General features: G+C 38.1%; 1 protein-coding gene and 2 long non-coding RNA genes across 3 annotated transcripts; 2 read left to right on the top strand and 1 right to left on the bottom strand.

Annotated features, from left to right (window-relative positions):
• The first annotated feature begins 753 nt into the window (after positions 1-753).
• On the top strand, positions 754-2793 carry LOC130996733 (uncharacterized). The gene is made up of 2 exons (XR_009092769.1): positions 754-1939; positions 2541-2793. It is a non-coding gene; the product is annotated as an uncharacterized LOC130996733 (long non-coding RNA).
• A 3424-nt stretch (positions 2794-6217) lies between these two features.
• Positions 6218-12220, top strand: LOC130996732 (uncharacterized). Its single transcript, XR_009092768.1, has 3 exons — positions 6218-6779; positions 11288-11369; positions 11971-12220. It is a non-coding gene; the product is annotated as an uncharacterized LOC130996732 (long non-coding RNA).
• A 7700-nt stretch (positions 12221-19920) lies between these two features.
• On the bottom strand, positions 19921-20664 carry LOC130998465 (secreted RxLR effector protein 161-like). The gene has a single exon (XM_057923885.1). The coding sequence runs from the start codon at positions 20662-20664 to the stop codon at positions 19921-19923; it is 744 nt and encodes a 247-aa protein (XP_057779868.1).
• Positions 20665-22040: the final 1376 nt, after the last annotated feature.

Here is a 22040-nt window from a genome sequence, read left to right as displayed (position 1 = left end):
ACTCCCACCTACTCCCTCACCTAACATACACCACCTACCTCCCTCAAAATAAGCTGTCACCTACTACCACCACTTTAAAGCAACCCCAATTAAACTTTAAGCCATACACCTATGAACATAGGCAATCAAGTGCTCCATAACTCCTCTGCATCCATAAGTATACCATATCCAAGCTCTCCTTTACTCAATTCATACAAATTATTTGCTGTGCCAAGTTGAGACAGAAAGCAATTCATTCTCCTCACAAATCAAGCAATCGAACCATTTCAGATTTCAACGGCTCAACTCAAAGCCCTTCCTCAAACTAGTAGAACACTCAGGCATAACATCAAGAAAAAGCTCAGCCTTTCCTATCAAGGTTTTTCTTCAATTCATAGCAGTAAACACACACATATACAGCTTTATGTTTGTTCATATGTCCATCTATAACTGAGTTTACATAACAATAAAGACAACGAGATGTAAATGTTTCATACAATGAGAATACAGATAATGAGATATAAGAATTGATAGTTTTGTTGCCTATGTTTTGTTTATTTGTGTACCAATCACTGCTCCATAAGAACATAAGATATGTGCATGAAATGAAAATACTGATAACTAAAACAAGAATAGAACTCGTGGGGTATCTCTGCTTGGAGAGTGTCTGTCGAGGAAGGGATGTGAGAGTCGGGAGTCAGGGCGGCAACGGCGGTGGCTATTAGCTGTTGTCGGACCGAAAAAATGGAAGATGGAGGCAGTAGCTAGGGCACAGCGGTGGTGGCGTGAAGCTGCTGACCGTCGTCGTCGGATTTTAGAAAGGGAAGGTCGGAATTGGGAACCTTTGGTTCCAGGTGGCTTGTAGCGTTTGTCATCAGCGGCAGCCATGGCTATTGCTATGGTCGCCGAGAATTGGAGCGAGAGGAGACCGAATTTGGGAGCCTAGGGTTCGGCGGCGGCGGCTCCACCGTCGTTCTGTCCGGAGAAGGGGAGAGGTGAAATGAGGGGAGATGAGGGGATGGCTGCAACTAACTGCTGCTGTTCGCTGGTCTGTTTCGAGGGACGTCAGGCGGCGGCGGTAGGCCTTGTCGACTGCTGCGGCCGTCGATTTTGAGAGGGAGGCGGCGGGAGTGACAGGAGTCGAGGGAGAAGTGTTCCGGGCGGCGCTCGTCGCCGGGCACGATGGAGCAGTCGAGGGAGAGAGGAGCAGTTGAGGGAGAGGAGAGTTAAGGGGCGACGGCGTGTCCGGCGGTGGCTGCCGTCATCCGCCGGAAGAGAGAAGGAGGAAGAGGGGTGCTGCTGCGCAGCTGGTATGTGTGTGTGCGTTGTGAGGCAGAGAGACGAGAAAAGGGATAAAGAAGGGGTATAGGGTTTGAGTGTTGGGCTGTTGGGCCGAATTTTTTTTTTAACTGGTTGGGCTGATTTTTATTTTGTAACTTGGGCTCAGTTTATTTAATTAAAACAGCTGGGCCTTATTACTTGGATTGTGCAGATTTTTCATTTGATGGACTGCATTATTATTTTAAATGGGCTACCCAATATTTATTAATTAGACTTATTAAGTTTGATTAATTATTTTAATTTGCATAATAATATTTAACTTATTATTATGTGCATATTTTAAGTAAATACTTATTATATGTTTAAGTATGAAATGAGTCATGCATTGCATCATGATTTAATTGGTTAATTATAATTCCATTATTAAAGAAAGACGAGTAAGAATATTGTTGGTGTTCTTAACTCAAGAGAAATGTTTTCAATTATTTATTCATTAAATTTTGAAACCCGGCGTGATGAATCATAGAATGTTAAGCATTTTTCCCCAAGATATTAAGTTAGCTTCACGAGACCTATTAAGAATAGAATTTCTTGTAGGCTTTGTGATGACCAGGAGGATTAGCGCTACTTTTCCAAGACAGGTTTATATGTGTATGATCTTCAGGCTTTGCCTATCCAGGTGGGCATTACTTTTACTATACGTATATAGAGATCCCCTGCGTGTCGTAGGCCTCCTATACGAATATATGCATGAGATGATTTTAACTGTTAATTTCAGTTTATTATTATGCCCAAATGATAAATGACTCTTATGAAATGAAAATGAAATGTTTATGAAATGAAATGAAATGTTTATGAAATGATTGACTGCCAAAAATGTTTATGTTTTACGTATGTATCCTATCTGTGTTGGTTCGCCAACTTTAAAGGAAATCCAATTGGGATCCTATGCTAGACAAAGGTCGCTAGCTAGGGTTAACGTGTACACTCATGGAGACCGCAAGTCGCTTGCGACCGGTCTTGGCGTCCGTGGTAAGGAGGCCTCCTTCCCGGCGCGTGACAGAAAGGAACAGATATGGATCATATGAAGGAAAATGGGTCGGCCGGCCAATCTTATGAAAATGAAAGAAATGTTTTAGTAAGCGCAGGTCATTTAAGAAAAACCCCTGTGTGTTACTATTATGGCAGTTCAATTTATATATGTATGCATGAATGTATTTTGGGCATTTGTCCACTGAGTATTTTTATACTCAGCCCTGCATGTATTTCTAAATGTGCAGGTTGAGCAGCTGATGGAATGGAATGGTGTTGAGCGGGTGTTCCTTTGACATTTCAAGAAATGTAACCTTGAGTATACATCTTCATATGTATATCTCACACGTTTTCCGCTGCAAAACACTTTGATTAGGATAACTCTATGTTATAAAGTTGTGACACGTGTTATTGGGTAACCCACCTTAATTAGTTCTCCTTTATGTGTATGTTTTATAAGTATCCAAATAATCATATATGATCCTAGCATTTTATCTATGAGTGACATTTCCATATACTTTAAAGTTAAGTATTTGTCCATATCTGTTCCCACTCATTAATTCTTATCCCAAGTCATAATCCGGCTAAATCGTCATTAAGGGTAGCGGGCCGTGACAGAGTGGTATCAGAGCGGTTCGTTCGCTCTGGCCCTAGAAACCTTATTCTAAAGAGTCGAGTCTAGTTTGATTCTTTAGACTTACATGGGTTCATATGGTACCGCTCAACACTCCATTACATCGTGCTCAATCAAGGAAAGAAGGTAACTGCAGTTTCAACGTTTTAAAGATGTTAATGTTCTAAAATGATTCATGAATATGTTTATGTGAAGAGCATGTTATGATGAAATGTTGAATGTTTTGCCTTTCATGGTATATTTTCGTTGTCTATGATGTTATGATCAGACGAATGATAGAAAAATTGACATATGTTTTCCCGGAGAACATAGATTGCTATAAGTTGCATGATCACAATTTCAAAAGAACATAGACTACTAGATTAGTAGGATATCTCTACAATCTAGATTCTTAAGGTGATGATGTAGAAGAATGAAAGAGAACTTAGAATATTTCAGTTCCCTCAAGAAAACAATGATTCTTTTGAACTACAAAGAGGAATGAAAAGATATGTACGAGGTAAAGGAAAAACACAGAATGACGATACGCGACGAATTTTAGGTAAACGTTGCATCAAAGGTTGAACCATAGTCTCTACGTTCAAATGTTCAAGTGCGACGGAAGTGCGATGGAATATCAAATCGACTTTTGCTATAGGATAGATTTTAAGAATAGTATGTTTTGCCTGTGTACGTATGTCTGTGTGTATATGTCTTAAGAGAGGTTTGGGGTTTGAGATCAATAGGATAGGGAACCTTAAGATAAGTTTAGTTGTCATAATGAGCTTATGTTTTGTTATGTATAGTATGTTCATGGCTCTCCAAGTTCGGGACGATGTTTCCCGTGTGACTGGGAGGTGATGATGTTGGACCTGGCCAGTCCACATGATCCAAATCTCAGTAGACGTCTTTTGGGTTGAAAACCCATGTGTTTCAACTTTCGGTTGAAAAGTCAGATGGGTTCATACTCGAGGTCATTTTGTTCGACCTAGTAGTTAATCATTTCATACCCTCTGGTCATTCTTTTGATTCTCTTGAACAATTTCTACAACACTTTGCTTTGATGTTGTGTTGAGTTTGAGCCTTGCAACACGTAAGTTGTCATAATAGATCCCCTTGTTTGATAAGACCAAGAAGTGTTAGTCTACCGACGTAGTATAATACCCAAACTATGGCTTCGTATAATTGTGTCTCATTGTGATTAGTTGAGATTAGTCTTTGTCCTATAAATGATATCGATCACTCATTATGATAGAAATTCAGAGTTCAAGCTAAGATCGTAATATAGTGTTCGAGTACGAGGACTTAAGTTAATTGGTCTATGATAGTTTTAAGATAGATTCATAGGAAAGTGTTGTGCATGTGATAGGTAACAAGAAATGGGTTACTGACCATTTTGGTCTTTGGAAAATAGAATACCCCGTAGATGAGCCTTAGGAATGAGGTAGCGGGCTGTTAATAAAATGTTTATGTGCACTCTGCTCTGTTTAAGGCTCGCATAAGTTAATCGATCGAGGTTCTCTCTTGACCTAACATGTTATTTGAGAATTGTGTACACCTATTAGCTGACTCGGTGGGTTGATCTCCATTCGGGCACTAATCATGTATAAGGCGTTATAAGGGTGCTCGACGGAATGTGTTCCGGAGCATTGGGTCCCAAATGGGAACTTGGCTGGGTTACGCCCTCAGTCCAAGCAAGCGGGAGTAATGGATTCCTCGGTGGCTAAAAGGTTCGGGATCACAGCGAGTAACGGAAAGGGAGTGTGACATGTGCGCACAAATGAAAAATGTTTTAACATGCTTAGAAGTTCTTTCAATTTAAAACCTTCTAAGTCATGTCAAGTATGATTGGATAAACTGTCTTTATTAAAATATGAGATAGAGTATGAGTTAAGGCTTTATGAGTATGGATTTTAAAAGGATTAGAAAGGATTTTGAATTTTCAAAGAGTTTAGTTTGCTAAAATTTGGGAAGTTTTGATTGATGATGAGATTTGATGAATTGATGTCTTATATGTGCTATTAAATGACTCAATTTGATTAATCTAAAGTTGGATTAATGATTTATGCATGTTTGTAAATTTTCAAAAGGTTTAGTTAGATATAAAATAGGGCCTTTTGATTTATGTGCTAATTATTTGAATTGGCTAAGGATAATTGATATTGAGCATGATAGTAATGATAGTTAAAGGTTAATTTCGCTAATTGTTGATTATATGTGAAATTGCTTGAGTTTAGTTTACTAGGATTTGGGTATTTTTGAATTATGAGATCAATGTTTGGATTAATGATGCCTATATGCTAATTGGATTTTATAAAGGACTATGGCATGATTAAATTGAGAATTTTGAATGAAATGTATTTTTTTCCCGAGTTTAGTTTGAGCGTTTGTATGAGGTCTCTCATATGAGATGAGTTAGGTGTTGGATGTGAACATATATGACTATGTGATGAATAATTGAGCTCATATATGCGATATGAGATGAAACGAATCATCCCCTAAGATTTTATGAGAGGACCGAAAATGATGATAAAAAGGGGAAGCCGATTGTTGATTTTTTTCTTAAGAACGTATGATCATGTATTTGTTTCTTGTGTACTATGTGAGCTCAAATTGAAATTTTGAGAATTTTTCAACAAAGAAACCTCGAGTTTAGTTTTATTTTTCAAGAATGCTAATATTTGAGATTAATTGTTTATGTGATTTATTTTTCAAGGATTGGGTTGAGAATGTTTTATATTATGCTCTTAGCTTTCTAAGTCATATTAAGTTTAAGGATGTTGAATTCTTTTATTTCGTTTGTTATGTGGTTACGTGATATTATGTGGTTAGTCGATGTTATGTGGGTTTTTGATTGTTTTAATCAAAACGACTTATGGATGCTAGAACCCTAAAACACTAAAATATACCCTAGGCACGTAGAATTAGACTTTGTCTTATGACATTTTCTTCACGAACTTACCGACTCTTCATCAATAGTATGTCATACCCCGACTTTTAATCCCTGATTAAGGGCTTAATTATTAAATAATTAGGGTTCGGCATCCATTAATAATAAAACTGGTTTGATTTATCTGATGTGATTTAATCGTTATATATGTGTTTTAATGTGCTTAGTTAAAGAAATTTTTATAAATGCGGTGCATAAGTTTTAATTGGTGAGTTAAGTGTATTTATATAAGCAAGTAATTATGATTTTTATTTGAGGATTATAGCACTTGAAATTTTAATTAAGTTTCCAAAGCAAGTGCAGTTTATTTTTACCGAGAAATCAAAGAATGCCGGATTATGGAATTTTTTTTTCCAAACAAAATATTTTCAAATTATTTTTCCTATGATGAGGAATATTATAATTGAGTGAGTGCACTAATATTAGTGCTATATTTATTTTAATTTGGTCACATGAATAATTATGCTATGACATTTCATTAATTGTGACTAGTTTTCCATGATTTAATTCTTGTGGCTTAGCACATGGTTTATTTTCCACCACACAATACTACACTCTCACTTGATTATTATAATCAATTAGACATGTGTGTTTTAATCAAGAGGCTTAGTGGGTAAGCTTGAGCATTTACTTGTTGGCTAAGTTTGGAAGCAAGTGGAGGATTTTAAACAAAACACTTTCTCTTTATTCTCACTTCTTCCCTAACTCACGGCCTCACCCTTTTCTCTCTCTAATCTTCCTTTCCTCCATTAATCCTCCATGATCGAAGAACACCAAGCTTTTTTTTAGATCATCTCTACACCCAAGTCTTCCAAAGATATTGATCTAAACACCTCTATTTCCTTGGTAAAACCTAGAAGATTAGTGGAGATACAAGCTTGAAGGTTGGAAAGAAGATTTTATTTTTCTCTTTGATTTACTTGAGTAAGTGTTCTAATCTTATGGATCTAGACTCTATATTGAGATATATGTGTGTAGATGGATGATTGAAGCATGAAAACTTCACCTCCTTGTTTTTCTTAACTTTCGAAAATTTGGGGCTTGAGACCCTACGAAATTTTGTTGTTTATTTTCTTAAATTGGCTTGAGTTATATGATGATTGATGATGGATTTGAGTTTATGAGATGATCTAGATAATTAATGATGGATGAGATTGAAGCTAGAGGTTGAGAAGTAAAAAAATGAAAAGTGTTAGTTTGAGGAAGAAGATGACATATATGTGTATTTATATGTGATCTTGTTTTATGGTGTTGATTTGTGCTAATTGGTAACCTAGGATGTTAGATCTATGATTTGATCAATAGGTTATACATGATTAGTGATATTTTCAAAAGATTTAGTTTAATAAAAACTAGGGTTATTAATAAATCTATGTGTTAATTGTGTGAAATCAGTTAAGTATATAATCTTGAACATTTAAAGAGTTCGAGATGAGATTTTGGTGAAATTTCGTAGGCCTATTGACCTAGTGTGATCGACGGTTTGTCGATGTTTAATGGCTTTGAAAATTTTATAGCAAGTCCCGACATGAATCTTGAGTACCCTGGTAAAATTTCAAGCCTTTCCGACTTCGTTTGATATTTCTTTCAAATGCAAAACCTAAACTGCACATTACTACCGAGAATTTTAGAGAACATGGGAACGAGTCATTCATTTCAGTAGCTTCCTGTGTGATCTAGCTTTCCAAATTTTTATGGTATTAACCTTATTGTGTTATCTAGATATCCACCAAATTTGAGCCCAGTTTGACAGCGTTTACTATTTTTCAAAAATCCAAGTTTTCGATTGCTCAAAACTGCCGAATATGGTAGATCGTGGTAAAAACATCATATCTATCAAACCACTTGGAGTTTTCGACTCTACGTTTTTTTTTTTTATATGAAACTAGACTTGAAGATCTTTCTTCCAGTATGAGTCTCGAGTCCAGGAGATGTCGGAGTCAGAACAGATTAAATTTTGAAGTTGAATCAGTGTAAAAACAGAGCATGTTTTAATGATGTTTGATTGTGATTCTTATGTGCATTATGTGATTGTGTTGTCTATGTGTTTGAATGACATTAGACGAGCCTTATATGAGAGATAAATCGAGACTTAGAACCATGATTTTCTTGAAACCTATCCTTGAACTTAAGGATTTGAGATGGGTGGAGAGTTTATATAGAGTTGAGTAAGGAGATAGAATATGAGACAGAGCATAAGTTTTCTTTCATGACTTTGATAACCATAAGCTTTTGATGTCGAGTCTAGAATAGTATCTCTAGACTTCTAAGAATGTCAGTAGCCCTCAGCTCGCCATCACACTGCCGCAACAAAGGTACGATAATAGTTTCAAAAATATACATATATGTATTTTAGATGTTATGAATGTTTCCAAGAAAAAGAAAATGTACGCCTTACGTTTATGATGCTATGTGAATGATTTTTTTTGTCGTGTTTGGGACTACCCGAACCCATAACGACTCAATGAATGTATTTCGTGTTTGGGACAACCCGAGCCCTTAACGAATCAATGTATGTATGTATGTATGGTCGAGTTAGATTCCTTGAATCTTTCCGGCATAAGCAAAGTTTTTCATGAAAGGGACATTTAATGTCCATATGACTCAAAATTTCAAAGAAAGCAAATATATGTATGAATGAATGATGAGAAAGCTTTATGTTATCATTTTAGGTTCACTACCTATATGATTAGAATGATGAGTTCTTTTACAAATCGTTTGAGAACCACCCAATAATGCCTTACGAATGTTAGTCGTGATAGCACCGCTAGAACGACATAGAATGGACCTATATAATACCAAAGATTTATGATTGAAGTACTTAGAAGTAAGTGCTTTAAGTTAGAAGTTGACTTAGAGCTTTATAAGAGATAAGAAGTTGACATGATTGGGGGCGAAGCTCCCATTTGACTGAGTGATTCGTTGTGCTGGGTCTGGCCAGCCCACATGACTATGATCTCGGTGATTGTCAATTTAGTCATCCCAAAGTATAAACTCGTACTATATAGTTGTCCCAATAAGATCTTCTTTGATCACGACAAGCATAGTATGATTAGAATGAGTTCGTTTCTCAACAGTTCTCGAGACATGAGACGTAGCATTCTCACGATTAGAAAATGTGATAAGCATCAAGCTATGTAGGTGCACTGATAGTGAATGTCTAGTACTCCAAACTAGATTTCCCAAGTATGCAATTTCGAGGACGAAATTTTTATAAGGAGGGAGGGATGTCACACCCCGTTATTTCTTAGCTAAATTTAGAATTATTTTGAACTTAGAATTAGATTGATTCACGCCAAATAAATAAAAAACAATTTATTTTAATTCCAACAAAAATGATTTTCAAAAGTTTTGAAAATTTGAGTTATTTAATTTCATTGAGTTATTTAAATTCATATGCATTTCATATAGTTTTATTTACATGAGCCATTTATTTACCGAACCTTGAAAGATTTTTACAGTCCCGATAATTCAACCCTGACAAATTTTAATTGTCCAATCAATGATTCAACTCACTCACACTCAATGTCTTTTCACCAGCCACTTTTGACCATACTCTCCTACAACCACCAACTACTCCCACCTACTCCCTCACCTAACATACACCACCTACCTCCCTCAAAATAAGCTGTCACCTACTACCACCACTTTAAAGCAACCCCAATTAAACTTTAAGCCATACACCTATGAACATAGGCAATCAAGTGCTCCATAACTCCTCTGCATCCATAAGTATACCATATCCAAGCTCTCCTTTACTCAATTCATACAAATTATTTGCTGTGCCAAGTTGAGACAGAAAGCAATTCATTCTCCTCACAAATCAAGCAATCGAACCATTTCAGATTTCAACGGCTCAACTCAAAGCCCTTCCTCAAACTAGTAGAACACTCAGGCATAACATCAAGAAAAAGCTCAGCCTTTCCTATCAAGGTTTTTCTTCAATTCATAGCAGTAAACACACACATATACAGCTTTATGTTTGTTCATATGTCCATCTATAACTGAGTTTACATAACAATAAAGACAACGAGATGTAAATGTTTCATACAATGAGAATACAGATAATGAGATATAAGAACTGATAGTTTTGTTGCCTATGTTTTGTTTATTTGTGTACCAATCACTGCTCCATAAGAACATAAGATATGTGCATGAAATGAAAATACTGATAACTAAAACAAGAATAGAACTCGTGGGGTATCTCTGCTTGGAGAGTGTCTGTCGAGGAAGGGATGTGAGAGTCGAGAGTCAGGGCGGCAACGGCGGTGGCTATTAGCTGTTGTCGGACCGAACAAAGGGAAGATGGAGGCAGTAGCTAGGGCACGGCGGTGGTGGCGTGAAGCTGCTGACCGTCGTCGTCGGATTTTAGAAAGGGAAGGTCGGAATTGGGAACCTTTGGTTTCTGGTGGCTTGTAGCGTTTGTCATCAGCGGCAGCCATGGCTATTGCTATGGTCGCCGAGAATTGGAGCGAGAGGAGACCGGATTTGGGAGCCTAGGGTTCAGCGGCGGCGGCTCCACCGTCGTTCTGTCCGGAGAAGGGGAGAGGAGAAATGAGGGGAGATGAGGGGATGGCTGCAACTAACTGCTGCTGTTCGCTGGTCTGTTTCGAGGGACGTCAGGCGGCGGCGGTAGGCCTTGTCGGCTGCTGCGGCCGTCGATTTTGAGAGGGAGGTGGCGGGAGTGACAGGAGTCGAGGGAGAAGTGTTCCGGGCGGCGCTCGTCGCCGGGCACGATGGAGCAGTCGAGGGAGAGAGGAGCAGTTGAGGGAGAGGAGAGTTAAGGGGCGACGGCGTGTCCGGAGGTGGCTGCCGTCGTCCGCCGGAAGAGAGAAGGAGGAAGAGGGGTGCTGCTGCGCAGCTGGTATGTGTGTGTGCGTTGTGAGGCAGAGAGACGAGAAAATGGAGAAAGAAGGGGTATAGGGTTTGAGTGTTGGGCTGTTGGGCCGAATTTTTTTTTTAACTGGTTGGGCTGATTTTTATTTTGTAACTTGGGCTCAGTTTATTTAATTAAAACAGTTGGGCCTTATTACTTGGATTGTGCAGATTTTTCATTTGATGGACTGCATTATTATTTTAAATGGGCTACCCAATATTTATTAATTAGACTTATTAAGTTTGATTAATTATTTTAATTTGCATAATAATATTTAACTTATTATTATGTGCATATTTTAAGTAAATACTTATTATATGTTTAAGTATGAAATGAGTCATGCATTGCATCATGATTTAATTGGTTAATTATAATTCCATTATTAAAGAAAGACGAGTAAGAATATTGTTGGTGTTCTTAACTCAAGAGAAATGTTTTCAATTATTTATTCATTAAATTTTGAAACCCGGCGTGATGAATCATAGAATGTTAAGCATTTTTCCCCAAGATATTAAGTTAGCTTCACGAGACCTATTAAGAATAGAATTTCTTGTAGGCTTTGTGATGACCAGGAGGATTAGCGCTACTTTTCCAAGACAGGTTTATATGTGTATGATCTTCAGGCTTTGCCTATCCAGGTGGGCATTACTTTTACTATACGTATATAGAGATCCCCTGCGTGTCGTAGGCCTCCTATACGAATATATGCATGAGATGATTTTAACTGTTAATTTCAGTTTATTATTATGCCCAAATGATAAATGACTCTTATGAAATGAAAATGAAATGTTTATGAAATGAAATGAAATGTTTATGAAATGATTGACTGCCAAAAATGTTTATGTTTTACGTATGTATCCTATCTGTGTTGGTTCGCCAACTTTAAAGGAAATCCAATTGGGATCCTATGCTAGACAAAGGTCGCTAGCTAGGGTTAACGTGTACACTCATGGAGACTGCGAGTCGCTTGCGACCGGTCTTGGCGTCCGTGGTAAGGAGGCCTCCTTCCCGGCGCGTGACAGAAAGGAACAGATATGGATCATATGAAGGAAAATGGGTCGGCCGGCCAATCTTATGAAAATGAAAGAAATGTTTTAGTAAGCGCAGGTCATTTAAGAAAAACCCCTGTGTGTTACTATTATGGCAGTTCAATTTATATATGTATGCATGAATGTATTTTGGGCATTTGTCCACTGAGTATTTTTATACTCAGCCCTGCATGTATTTCTAAATGTGCAGGTTGAGCAGCTGATGGAATGGAATGGTGTTGAGCGGGTGTTCCTTTGACATTTCAAGAAATGTAACCTTGAGTATACATCTTCATATGTATATCTCACACGTTTTCCGCTGCAAAACACTTTGATTAGGATAACTCTATGTTATAAAGTTGTGACACGTGTTATTGGGTAACCCACCTTAATTAGTTCTCCTTTATGTGTATGTTTTATAAGTATCCAAATAATCATATATGATCCTAGCATTTTATCTATGAGTGACATTTCCATATACTTTAATGTTAAGTATTTGTCCATATCTGTTCCCACTCATTAATTCTTATCCCAAGTCATAAACCGGCTAAATCGTCATTAAGGGTAGCGGGCCGTGACAGTTGATCGTCTTGAAGTTGAGATGGTTGAGTCTCTTGTGCCACAGCCAGTTGAGCTCCGAGCTGCTTTTGCTGATGAGGCATGTTTCTGGTGGGCTGTCTTCCCATGAAACGACGTAGAGACTCCCTTGTCTGAATCCTTTCAGAACCACCTTCTTTTGATTGTTTCTAACAGTGAATTCATCCTTCTTGATCTTCACTGTGAAACCACTGTCACAAAATTGACTCACAGACAACAGATTATGTTTAAGACCAGAAACAAAGCTAACATTACTGATACTGGTGTTACCCATGTTGAGCACACCGTAGCCTTTTGTTTCTCCGATTGAGTTGTCTCTGAATGCAACTTTGGATCCATCTTTCTCAACATACTGAGATATATATTCTTTGTAGCCCGTCATGTGCTTCGAGCAGCCACTATCCAGATACCACGTTCTGATTGAAACTTTAACCTCTTCTTTCTTTTTGTGTTTCCTGACATTGACCTGCAAGGAAGAGTTGCTTCAGGCACCCAATCAAGCTTTGGGTCCTTCGATGTTAGCTCGAGTTCCCTTTGGAACCCATATCTGCTTCAGAGTTGGTCTGGCTGATCTCTTGCGCTTTGTTGATTGTCTGATTGACGTTGTTGGCGCTTTAGTTGGCATACGAGCATTCTTCTGTTGAGAATTTCCTTTGAAGGCCTCACTCTTGTAGGAGTTCTGTCTGATGAGTGGTTGAGGTCTTCTTTGCTCGGCGAAGTATCTTCCTTGAGATACTCGAGTCTTTGCAGACTTATGGAGACTTGACTGATGTCATGTGACATGAGTCATTTGATGTCCAGTTGCTTGTCGTTGTGGATGTCGCTTAGCTCGACTGGACTCAACATTGTTTGGTCTCCATGGATGTTGTTCCTTCTGAAACTGAACTGATGTCAGTCTCTGATTGAAGTAGCCTTTCTTCCCCCTGGACTGGTGAGGAAGATTCTTCTTGATTCCTGATGTTCCTTCCCCGATCTTTGACTGAAATCTGCTTTCCAGTCTTCTCAGTAAGATGATCTGGTTGGGGGCCTCCTTTGCTCGTCTATAGCTCCGTGGAGGTGGAACATTTGATCATGTCATCAGTTTGCGTTTGCGAACTTCATCCATATCATGATCTCTTGATTCTTCTGATGTTGTGATTTCAGAAGGATCGTCCTTTGAAATGATCATGATCTTCTTTCCTTTATCAGCTGCAACCTTTCCTCCAATGCTTTTAACAAGGCCTTTCGATGGAAAGTTGCTCATCATGGGAGACTGCATCATGCAGTTCTTGACTGTTTCTTCCAGCTTGTGATTGAGCCTCTTGATCTCATGAGATGCTTTTCTTCCAGTCGGTTGTACTCCATGATTGTCTGATTCTTAGCTCGTTCATCATTGATCTCCTTGTCCAATTTCTGATTCTGCATGAGGAGATCTTCGAACATTTTCCTCAACTGACAGTGATCAATCATGAGCTGATCAAACTCATCAATTTCATCGGATGAGCTATCTCTAGATTCTGAGTGGTCTCCTGAAAACATCAGGAAGTTATCAGTATAAGGAGTTTTTGAGTGAGAGATTACCTCTGAGCCATTCATTCCATTGTCGTAGCTGTTGTCAGCCACGCTTTCTGATTCATTGGCCATCAGGGCTCGGCTCTCATCGTCTGAGCTGGAGCTGTCGAAGTCGGATGATTCTGATGTGTCTTTGGAAGAATCAGCATTGTCAGCAACCATCGCTTTCTTCTTCGAAAAGCTGCGATCTTTCTTAGCTTTCAGCTCTCTGCGCTCAGCTTGAGTCAGATCAGGGCATTCATTTTGAAAGTGCCCTTTCTTTCTACATCCAAAGCATTCCATGTCTTTGATGTCGTAAGCGGCTGATTTCCTTTCTCCACTTCGATCTGTGGAATGTCTGGAGTTGCTTTCTCTTTCCTTTCCTTTGTAGTGCTGCTTGTGGAACCTTCTGTACTTTCGGAACTTGGACTCCATCTTGTTGAATCTTTCAGTCAACAAAGCATATTGACTGAAGAAGTCCTCAGGGTTGAGTTCCGTTGGTTCCTTGATCTGCTTCTTGCCTTCTCTTGTTGAGGCTTTCAGTGAAACTCCTCTTGAGGTTGATGGACCATCTTCGTCTGATCCTCCAGCCTTCTTATTTCCAAGATTTCTCAGAATGTCGAACTCATTTGCCATGAGATCAGAGAAAAGCTTGTTTGTCGGGAGTTGACTGAATCCAGGCTTATGCTGATGAGCGACTGAGTAGATCTGCCAATCTCCTCGTGGCAGTGCTCGAAGAATCTTCAGGTTGATTTCTCGTTGAGTGTATTTGTCTTTGGAAATGGATTGAACTTCATTCAAGATTTGATTGAATCTAAGTTCCATTTCCTCGACAGATTCATTCTTGAGCATAAGGAAGGAGTCGAAACCTACGCACATTCTTTCCAGAATGTCCCACATCTCCTTTGTAGTTCCGCACTTGATGATCTTCATGACATGCTTATCGGGAACAGTGCCGGAGATGATGCTTTTGGCGAGGTTGTCTAGCTCATCTTGCTTCCTTTCTTCTGTGGTGAAGTCTGCTTTTTGCTTGGGTTGGACCTCATCATAAGGATCTTGTTGTGGATTAACAGGAACCTTTTTTACGGTTTCGGTGATGGTGATTGGACCGCTGGTGATGACTTCCCACATTCGGAAATGTTGGGCGGTGAGGAAGCTTTCAAGCCGAAACTTCCATATGTCATATTTTTCAATACTAAACATAGGTAGAGAAGATAATCTGCTGTGGTTAGTGTCCATCAAAAAAGAGAGAACAGATAACAATAGATAGAACAGATAGCAAGCACAAAAAAAAAGAACTTTTTCGAGACCTTTGAGAAAAAGGATCTAGTTCAATTTGAACCTAATCAGATACAGATAGTTCTTGCGAACAACCTGCTCTGATACCAATTGTTAGGTCCTGAGGGTCTTCAACTTTAGTATTAGTCCATTGCGTGCATTAAGTAATCAGTCTTCAACTGATTCTTCAACTGATACTTCAGTTGGTATCTGCAGTCTTCAGTCCTTCGTTCTTCAGTCTTCAGTCTTCAGTCTTCGACACCGCAAGCTAAACTAGAAATGAACTCTAACACTTGAGTTCAAAAATGATTCTAGTCTATTACAGTTAAGACCTATGAATTTTGGTATCATCAAAACAAGGGTTAGGATATTCCACAAGGTTCTCAACATGGGTATACAAGAGAAAAAGAGATTCAGATGGCGAAATCGCGGCTTTTAAAGCCAGACTGGTGGCGAAAGGTTATACCCAGGAACAATGTATAGATTATGATGAAACCTTTTCGCCGGTTTCCGTGCTTAAGTCCATCCGAATACTCCTTGCCATAGCAGCCCACATGAACCTTGAGGTTTGGCAAATGTATGTCAAAACTGATTTCTTAAACGGTTTCCTTGAAGAAGGAAGGGACATCTATATGCAGCAACCCGAAGGGTTTCTAAAGAAGGGTGAAGAGCATCTTGTATGGAAGCTGAAGAAGTCTATTTATGGACTTAAGCAAGCTTCGAGGTCATGGAACAAACGTTTTGATGAGCTCATTAAATCCTATGGATTTACTCATTGTGAGAACGAAAGTTGCGTGTACCGTTTAGATGCCAATGGTGACGTGGTTTTCCTTGCACTTTATGTAGATGATATCCTCCTCATTGGCAACAATGTGGCGCTATTATCGGACATAAAGAAGTGGTTATCCGAACAGTTTCAAATGAAGGACTTAAGAGATGCAGCGTATATCCTGGGGATCAAGGTTGTTCGTGATCGCCAGAAAAGGATGTTGAGCTTATCTCAAGCGTCCTACATTGATACTGTGATTGCTCGTTTTAGCATGTAAACAGATGAGAAGTGCTGGTTGAGAAGATCAATACCTTGGAGAATTTAGCTGATCCTTTCACAAAGAGTTTACCGCAGAAGGCCTACGAGAAGCATGCTCGAGAGATGGGATTGCGGTTGATGCCACCCACTTAGAGAAACTTTCAGTATAAGTGGGAGAAGTGATAGTGTTGTAATAGCTAGTATTTATACACATTGTATACTAAAAGTTTGCTTTAGTATAAGTGGGAGATTGTTGGATTTATATACTGAAAGCAAGAACGTTTTATGCTTGTATACAATGATTCATATGTTCACTATTTAATCTCCTATCTGATTGTGTTCATGATTGCATATGTATGTTCTTTGTCTCTATGTAAGTAGATTATATGGTGTGTTGTAGATCACAGAAGACCATATAATTGGAATAACATTAAGAGATATAAAAATGATCACAGCCGAAATGACTTTAGGACGAGTTGTTGGTTTAAGCTGCAGTATAGATGGAAGGAGTTTGTCTTGACTACTTGTCTATACTGGTACGTTATAACGTATTGATAGGATCACAGTGAGATGTATTCTTCTATCTGACATAAGTGAAGAATCAAGATCTCGGTGATTTAATAGAATCTTAATACTAATAAGATTTCAAATATATATGTTGATTCGTATATCACTTTGACTTATTATGGGTGAGAGTTATATAGTAACTTGAGTACTCTGTATCTTGGGTGATAGCGGTCAATATATGATATTTGATTATCTGTATTGAAGGATTATAGCCCCAATAGGATCATTTCTCGGATATCTTAATTCACCATACAACGATTAATCCCTAACATGCTCAGAGTGTTTGTCAAATCCAACACGTTTCAGCACCAACACGCTAGGTTGGATTTTTCAAACATACTTAGCGCGCACTGGGCACTAAGAACTCTTTGGAATCAGAACACTGGTCTGAACTCCACACAACTTCAAACACTCTTTTCGCTCAGTTGAAAGGAGGTTCGAAAACTACCAACTAGATCACAGAGAACATGCTCTCTGTAATCAGTAACTTAGACTTTGGATAAACAATATTTGCCTAAGGTTCTAAGAGAATATATGTAATCAACAATGGACTGATTTTGGCTTTGTGATTCTCTTCTTCAATTCAAACTTTGGAAGGCTTTGATTTACTGAGTTGCGATTTTGGGAGAGTTTCAGCTTGTGTATTTGAATCGGTGAGGATTGAAGTGATCCTCAAGCTCTATTTATAGGAGAGGTCTTGAATAGATTCGTTGGTGGAGATAGTCTTCAAGAATTCATCCGTTGGAGAGTAATTCGAATTTTGCTGAGACTTCAATATTTGAGGTTCCTTGTTTGGTGAGAAACGGCTACTCAGGTACAGGAGGTAAGGTGCCTCTGAAATGGTAATCACCAAAAAAGAATGCTCTGCAGAGAAAGGACGATCCTCTGTATCTCTGCATTTATTGCGGCTGTACATTGATTGCGTGGCTTCCTTTTAATGTTGGAGGTTCAGTCCGAGGAAGAATGTCAACTGATACTTGACTTTAGTATCAGTCCGCTGATTCCACGTAGCCAGCATTAGATGAATCAGTCATAACTGATTCTTCAGTTGAGAAACTCGTTCTAGTCAAATATCAATATTTGACTTCTGCCTTTAAACGCAACTTCAGTCGAGCTCTTCAGTCTTCAGTCCCCCGGTCTTCAGTCTTCATAACACTAACTAAACTAGAAAAAGAACGCCAACACTTGAGTTCAAAAAGTTATAGTCTATTACGAAGAAAACTTAAGGATTTTGGTATCATCAAAACTAGGACTAGGGTATTTTATTAAGTTCCCAATAATTTCTCCCTTTTTGATGATGCCAAAACCATACAGCAGTTCTAAAATAAACAACGACTGAAAGCAAAAGGCAAGTTACTAAACATGGTGAATATAATTCCGCCTTAACAAGACAACCTATAAACTTGCGCTCAGAGGAAAAACAAAAGAGAGAGAAACAGAGCGAGGGCAAAACTAAAGTAAATACTCAGAGCTTGGACAAAAAGATATTGTCTTCAGGTTGAGATCAAAAGGAGCTGTATTTTCATTTCAAAATAACTGATGAGAAATCAGTTGAGGTACAGAGCAGAACATAAGAAAATAAAATACAGAGAAAACACAACACTGAAAAGTGTTGGACGCCAGCTTGATTTTCACCTTGATCATGATCTTCTTCTTCTTGTTCCTTTGTTTGTTTCTTCTTCAACACTTGTTTTCCATTGATTCGAGGTCATTCCGGTTCGTCTTCCTTTTGAGCTTCTGGTGATCCTTTTGCTTTACCAGCTTCAGTCTCAGATGGTTTTTCTTTGCCTTCTTTTCTCCCTTTTTGGCAACATAAAAAAAGAACGATGACTGATGATGGAAGCTATGATTGGACGATACCAAACTCTGTTTCTCAAAAGCCCGTGAGAATATTCGAGAGGAGTTTGAGCAGAGGTGACTCAGAAGATGAATATGCCAATGGGTGAGGGAGAGGAGAAGAGGAGCGTGGATGTGGAGAAAAAGGTGGGAGATATAGATGGGTATGCATAGCTCTTGTGAAAAGACAAAGAAGAGCGGCTATGCATACGGACCTTAAAGGGTGGGAAGAGGGTTTGAGATGAAGAGGGAGAGCGACAAGGTGGGATGGGTATGAGAGGTGAAAATCGAATCAGTGACAGTCGTGAGGACTAGCACTGTCGATTTGCTGGAACTAGGTCTATGTTGAGAAGACCATGTGTGGCAGAAGATGCCGGCAGATAACGAGTGAGGGCTCGTTGTTGTTGCATGCCATGGAGGTATACAAGATACGTGAGATAAGCTTGATAACCAGTTGAAGTAACTATTGGAGATTGTTACTTCAACTTGTATCCTCCTGAAGCTTAGAAGCTTCTTAGCGCCTGACATAAGAATGGAAGACACTTTCGTCGCTGGAAACAAGTGAGAGAAGAGAGGAACATGACTTCGGAGAAGTGTTGCAATCCAGTGGAATGGTCCGGAATAGACCAGGTGTGCGAGCATCATTTTTCCACTCCATGACTTCTTTGTCATTGATCTCTCCATGGTTGGAACAAAAATTTTATGTAGAAGAAAAATATTCTCATAGAAAAGTCTGTGGAAAACTGTAAGTTGTGATGAAGAAAAGTTTCCAAGCATAAGGTATTTAAAAAATGCTAGAATTATGAAGATTTTTCAATTTTGGTGCCTTAAACCAATTTTAAGAGAAAACTTCACGTTCGCCGTCTCTGCAGGAGACGTGTACCTCAAAAGTAGAGAAAATCAAATCAATGATTCTTGTCAAATCAACGAAATTTGCAAGATTTTGTAGCTGAGGCAGGTTAAAAGGCGGAACAAATCGAGATATTTTAAAGTTAACATAAGAGATTTTTTCCAGTAAGGATAATTCAGTTAAAATTTTCAGCAAGGATAAAAATTATTTATCTGTTGGAAAGTTGATTAAACATAGGTAAAAGTTCATAACTAAAATAACTGATATACTGCATAACTTGAAATACTTACTGGTCGACTGATCATTGTAGTCAGTCGATACCACATCAACAGATGAACTGTTGAGATCAGTTCCCCCTTAAGAAGACACATCTTCTTGGGTTGCCACGTCATTAGTTGAGAAGTTTCAGGTGACTGAACATTAGTTGTTGAGATTTCAGTAAATCTTCAATCTAGTACAGCTTTCTTTTATCAAGCTCAATCCTCTGGATTTAGTAATCCACTCCTTCCACATAGATCATTGAATCTATCTTCCAGAAGAGCCTTAGTCAGCAAGTCGGCTCGTTGAATGCTTGTATGAATCTTCACAACTGATACATCCTTCTTTTCCACATGATCACGGATGAAGTGATGACGTATTGAGATGTGTTTACATCTGGAGTGATGTACAGGATTCTCCGTGATTGCAATAGCACTGGAGCTGTCGCAATAGATGGGGACTTCCCTTTCTTCGATCCCGTAGTCCTTCAGTTGTTGGACTAACCAAAGAATTTGTGAACAGCAACTTCCAGCAGCAACATATTTAGCTTCAGTTGTAGAGGTGGCGACTGAAGTCTGTTTATTTAAAAACCAAGAGATAAGCTTGTTGCCTAAGAATTGACAGGTGCCGGAAGTTGATTTCCTATCAATTTTGCATCCTGCAAAATCTGAGTCTGAGTATCCCGAAAGCTTGAAGTTGTCGTCAGCTGGATACCAAATACCTATATTGGGTGTGCCTTTGAGATATTTTGGAATGCGCTTTGCAGCATCCATATGAGCTTCTTTTGGATTTGACTGATAACTCGTACAAACTCCGACTGCAAATGCTATGTATGGTCTGCTAGCAGTCAAATAAAGTAGTGAACCAATGATTTCTCTGTATTTAGTTGAAGATACAGATTTTCCTTCATTGTTTGGATCCACTTTCCAGTTGGTGTTCATTGGAATCTTCAGTGACTTCATGAGTTGAATCCCAAACTTGTTGATCAGTTCCTTGGCATACTTTGACTGATTGATCAAGTATGTGAAGTTTTAGCCACACATAATTTGTGACACATAATTATCTGTGGCAGTATGCCCACACATAATTAAATATGTGTAGGTAAATTTATTAGACAATTTTAAATAATTTATGACATTTAATTATGTGTGGGTAAAATACTTTTCTCACATTTATTTTTTAAATTATTTTCTATTGAACTCTGAATATCTTATATGCTTACGTGAAAAATTAATAAAAATTATTAGCCAGACATAAGGTGTGGCACATAATTATGTGTGGCAGTATACCCACACATAATTAAAAATGTATAGGTAAATTCATTAGACAATTTTAAAAAGACATTTAATTATGTGTGGGTAAAAAGATTTAGTCACATTTATTTTTTATTTTTATTTTTTGTATAAGTCTTAATGTATTTTATGTTGATGTGGTATAACCAATAAGACACAAACACAGTGAATAATATTGCAACGGTGAATTAGTAAGGGATTTACTCATGCTTAACAAGATCGTGCTCAAACCAGGTTGCCTTTATTATTAATATTTCTATTATTATTTTTCAACATTTATATTTCAGTCAAAGTCTTTAGTTTTTGATATGTAGACCAAAGTGACAACTCAAAGAATTTGTGACCATGACAAAGTGGAAAAAAGTACCCCCGACTCTCTGTGTGATGTACCTTATACTTGTGCTAGTGGAACCTGGCAGTGGGCATCGAAAATTATAAATTTATTTTCATTAAATCACAATGACAGCTTCAACAATGCAACACCCGAGTTCAATAACCATGAGGAGTGACTCAACAAGAAACACCTCTAGTTTGACTTGCAATAGAACAAAGACATTCTAGCGATGGTAAGTTGACCCAGTGTCATCTCTCAAGGAAGATCTTTAAGGGAAATTAATTATGTCACGAGAAAACTATAAGGATTAAAAGCTGTAAAATTAACTAACACTTGGAAAGTAAACTTACGTGAATTTAAACTTAACTAGATTTAAACGTGAATTTAAACTAGAGAATTAACTAGGAAAATTAAATTATTAAACACTAGGTAAGATTTAAACGCAATTAAAATAAAAGCAACTTGAAATTTAAATACTAACTAGGAATTTAAATACTTGTAAATTAAAAGCTTCTAATCTAATCTAACTAGGCAGAAACGAAATTGCATAATTTAAAGGAAAGCATCATAAAAACGCATAAACTAAATTGCATAATTTAAAAGTGCAGAATTTAAATTGCAGAATTTAAAGAAAGCAAGTAAAAACAAATAAATAAACTTGATTAAAGAAATACCGTAAATCGTCTCAAGAAGTAATCTGTCACGTAATTAC

The sequence above is a fragment of the Salvia miltiorrhiza genome, chromosome 8, assembly GCF_028751815.1.
Source record: "Salvia miltiorrhiza cultivar Shanhuang (shh) chromosome 8, IMPLAD_Smil_shh, whole genome shotgun sequence".
NCBI lineage: Eukaryota > Viridiplantae > Streptophyta > Magnoliopsida > Lamiales > Lamiaceae > Salvia > Salvia miltiorrhiza.
This window is presented reverse-complemented; position numbering and strand designations above follow the sequence as displayed.

Coding starts and splice junctions, on each gene's coding strand:
- LOC130998465 (XM_057923885.1), bottom strand. CDS start 20,664: ATGAAGTCACTGAAGATTCCAATGAACACCAACTGGAAAGTGGATCCA.